General features: G+C 33.2%; 1 protein-coding gene across 1 annotated transcript in view; it reads right to left on the reverse strand.

The window, feature by feature from the left end:
• LOC101513815 (G-patch domain-containing protein 1) overlaps positions 1 to 2,680 on the reverse strand; it is a 4,900-nt gene extending 2,220 nt beyond the window's left edge. The window contains exons 1-7 of the mRNA XM_004503615.4: positions 2,488 to 2,680; positions 2,310 to 2,394; positions 1,719 to 1,795; positions 1,584 to 1,608; positions 1,392 to 1,479; positions 1,247 to 1,313; positions 134 to 233 (exon numbers count right to left, since the gene is read on the reverse strand). Coding sequence (XP_004503672.1) covers positions 134 to 233; positions 1,247 to 1,313; positions 1,392 to 1,479; positions 1,584 to 1,608; positions 1,719 to 1,795; positions 2,310 to 2,394; positions 2,488 to 2,565 — 520 coding nt within the window. The 5' untranslated portion in view covers positions 2,566 to 2,680. The remainder of the gene's footprint in view (positions 1 to 133; positions 234 to 1,246; positions 1,314 to 1,391; positions 1,480 to 1,583; positions 1,609 to 1,718; positions 1,796 to 2,309; positions 2,395 to 2,487) is intronic.
• Positions 2,681 to 3,098: the final 418 nt, after the last annotated feature.

A 3,098-nucleotide genomic window follows, 5' to 3' on the forward strand; every position in this document is an offset into this window, starting at 1 on the left:
AACTGTTCAAAAAGAATTTGTTTTGGGGGGGGGGGGGGCTACAAATATGTTAATGAAGTCCAACAAACATGTAGATAAGTAATGTAACACCTGATACAAATAACAAAAACTTCACAGTAATTATAGATTATACCTTCAATTTCAAAATCTTGAGTTTCAGATGTCTTCGACAAATCCAATTCATCATCAGCATTGTCAATATCCCGATCCCCAGATATGTCACCCTTTTTAACCTATTACCAGCATTATAGAAGTAAACAATCAGCGACAATGTTGTATCAATTAGAAGTGAAATATTAATATGAACTTAAGCTTAATTATCGAAAAAGCTAATATTATAGAGAACACTATTAGCTTATTATTCTGATTTCGATATTCACATTCTAACATTTAAGTAATAGCAACTTTTTTAAAATAAAAGAATCACAAGGAGAGAGAAGCCTTGGCACAAAAAATAGACTTGCTAAAGTGTAAAAAGAGTACAGGTTTAAATCATGCAATCGGGCTCTAGTAAATGCTTGATCAAGTTGACTACAATAAGAACACAATAGGTCCAGCCATTTCAAGGAGCATGCCATGGAGGGAACTTTCTAACACCAGGTTGCCCTTGTTTGAAAGAAACACAATGGGCAGATGATTTTCAAGCACTCATTCATATAATGAAATTTGAGGAGATTGCAAATTCTGGTTAGTTTCAATTTGAGTTAAGTTTGATGAAATAAAAGAAAAGGTATTAGAATACACAACACATCCTTATGAATAGCACAACATATGCCTCTCTGTGCAGCCACTATAAATGATAATTGATAACAAAAACCCAACAAGTGTAAACCTTACTTCTAATATGAAATAATGACCATGTATAATTTCTGGATGTTATTCCAGTTCCAAACATGGAAGCCAATTTATTGAATAAGACTAAAATAACCACAGATAGAATGCACAAATGAACAGGTTAAATGGATATATTTACAGAATCTGAAAGCAAATATCAGAACACAATGCATCTTCCACAATTTTAATAGATTTATTTAAATTACTGATTTCAAAGGTCAACAAAAATGCATCAATCATTAGATATGATATTTATAAACTCAACATCTTTACATCACAACGTAGCAAAGGCACAGCACCGTCAATTTTTGCAAATCATACAAAAAATAACAACAAATATATCATTAGGTTCTTTATATTATTAGGTTCTTTAAGATGCGCAGTGAATGCAGTGTCCAAAGTTCGAGCTTACAAGAATTCCTTCGAGATCCTTTAAGGAATATTGAGAGACGAGCTTCCCTCTCTCTCTTTTCTTGTATCTGAAAACAAAACAAAACAAAATCATGTAGATAGTTAAATAAACAATAAACAAAACCATGAACCGAAAGTGTACAAACCTTCCTTGTGGTCTAGTAGCTTTGGATACAGAAACCTCAGGGTCGACAGGGACAGTTGCTTTGGCTTCCACTTTCTCCGTATTACTCTCTATATAAGCCACGGTGGATAAAAACACAAACCCTCAATAATATATTCATTAACGTTGGAAGTGAACACAAGAACTTACTAAAAGTCACAGAGTATGGTTATACCTGTGTCATTGGAAACCGCTGATTGCTAGCAATACATAGAAATGCAAAAAGAAATATTTCAGTGAAGACTAAAATAATCCAATGATTGAGAATTGAGATAAATATAAGATAAGAAATAAAGAGATAGAAACATACAACTTTCAATCTCTTGAGTATGTTATCAAATTGTGTGGTGTCAAATGCCCATTGGTTAGGCTTCTCTAACCCAATACCTATTAAAATCAACAAACAAGCTAAGCAATTAAGCATAGCATAACAAACCATAACCAAAAACCAATGTTGTCAATAACATATAACAGAAAATAGTTGTTTGTTCAAATTCTGCTACATAGCCACTATTTGACAACACACACTTTGTACTAAATAACTTATGGCAAAACAATATCAATTTGTCTATGGCCCAATTTGACAACAATTACGTAACAAATAGTTGTTAGTTCAAACCTTCAAATTCTGCTACATCCCCACTATCAACACGCACTTTGTAGTTTGTACTAAATCACTTATCGGAACTTTATCAATTAGTACAAATTCAGTTATGCTATGGAACTATAGCGCTGCTATAGCTAGCGGCTATTTCACAACAATTACATAACATAGCAAAGCATGATAGAATACTGTGTTTATACAAAAAATAATTGCTTAATTATTTGAATAAATACTAATTTATTAATTAGATGTGGTGAATAAAGAGTAAATTGCTGTGAATAAGGAGAAAGAAGAAACCAGTTGTGTCCTGCTTGTTAGAAACTCGAACGTATCCTTTGATCCCTTGCTTATCTTTGCCAAGACCTTCCCCTTCTTCCCAACCCTAATTCAAATGAATCATACACCGAAATCGAGTTAAATACACAAACAATAATAACAATAGGGAAAAAAAAGTAACGAGAGAGAGGGGGGGAACCATTTGTTTCATGAGACGAAAAGCGGCGGATCGCCTGGCAACGCCGACGTAACAAAGAGGAGTTTCGGGCGCCGCCATGGCTCCGCCGATTACACTGCCGCTGCTTTTTTTTTTTCCTCTTCTTCGTATGAACTGCAGCAATGTTGTTTCGTTTAGTCTGTGACGTTACTGTTAGGGCTTTCCTCCATTGATTTTGAAGTCTCTTTCAAAAACGATACTCGGTTGCGGGTTGGGTTTGGGTTGGGCTGGGCCAACGTTAAAACCTGTCCGGTCAAGTAATAATGGGCAAGCGTAGCTTTTCGTTTTTATGGAATTTATGAAAAATATACCTTGGACCCCATATTTGTACTTCTACCCCCATAAATTTTTAAAAATATCAAATATACTCTTAATTATTTTTACTGTTTTATCGGTTCAAATTAAGGTTTATTGAAAAAGTTTTTCGGTATACATTAAATTTTAAATAAATACAAATTTATTTTTTTAAAAAATATGAAAAAAGTTTTTTGAAGTGTAACTACTTTATCAAAAAATTTAGAAATTTTTTTTCGAAATGTAACTTCTTTATCGGAAATTTGGAAAAAAATTTCCAGAATGTAACTTCTTTATCG

The sequence above is a fragment of the Cicer arietinum genome, chromosome 6, assembly GCF_000331145.2.
Source record: "Cicer arietinum cultivar CDC Frontier isolate Library 1 chromosome 6, Cicar.CDCFrontier_v2.0, whole genome shotgun sequence".
Lineage (NCBI taxonomy): Eukaryota > Viridiplantae > Streptophyta > Magnoliopsida > Fabales > Fabaceae > Cicer > Cicer arietinum.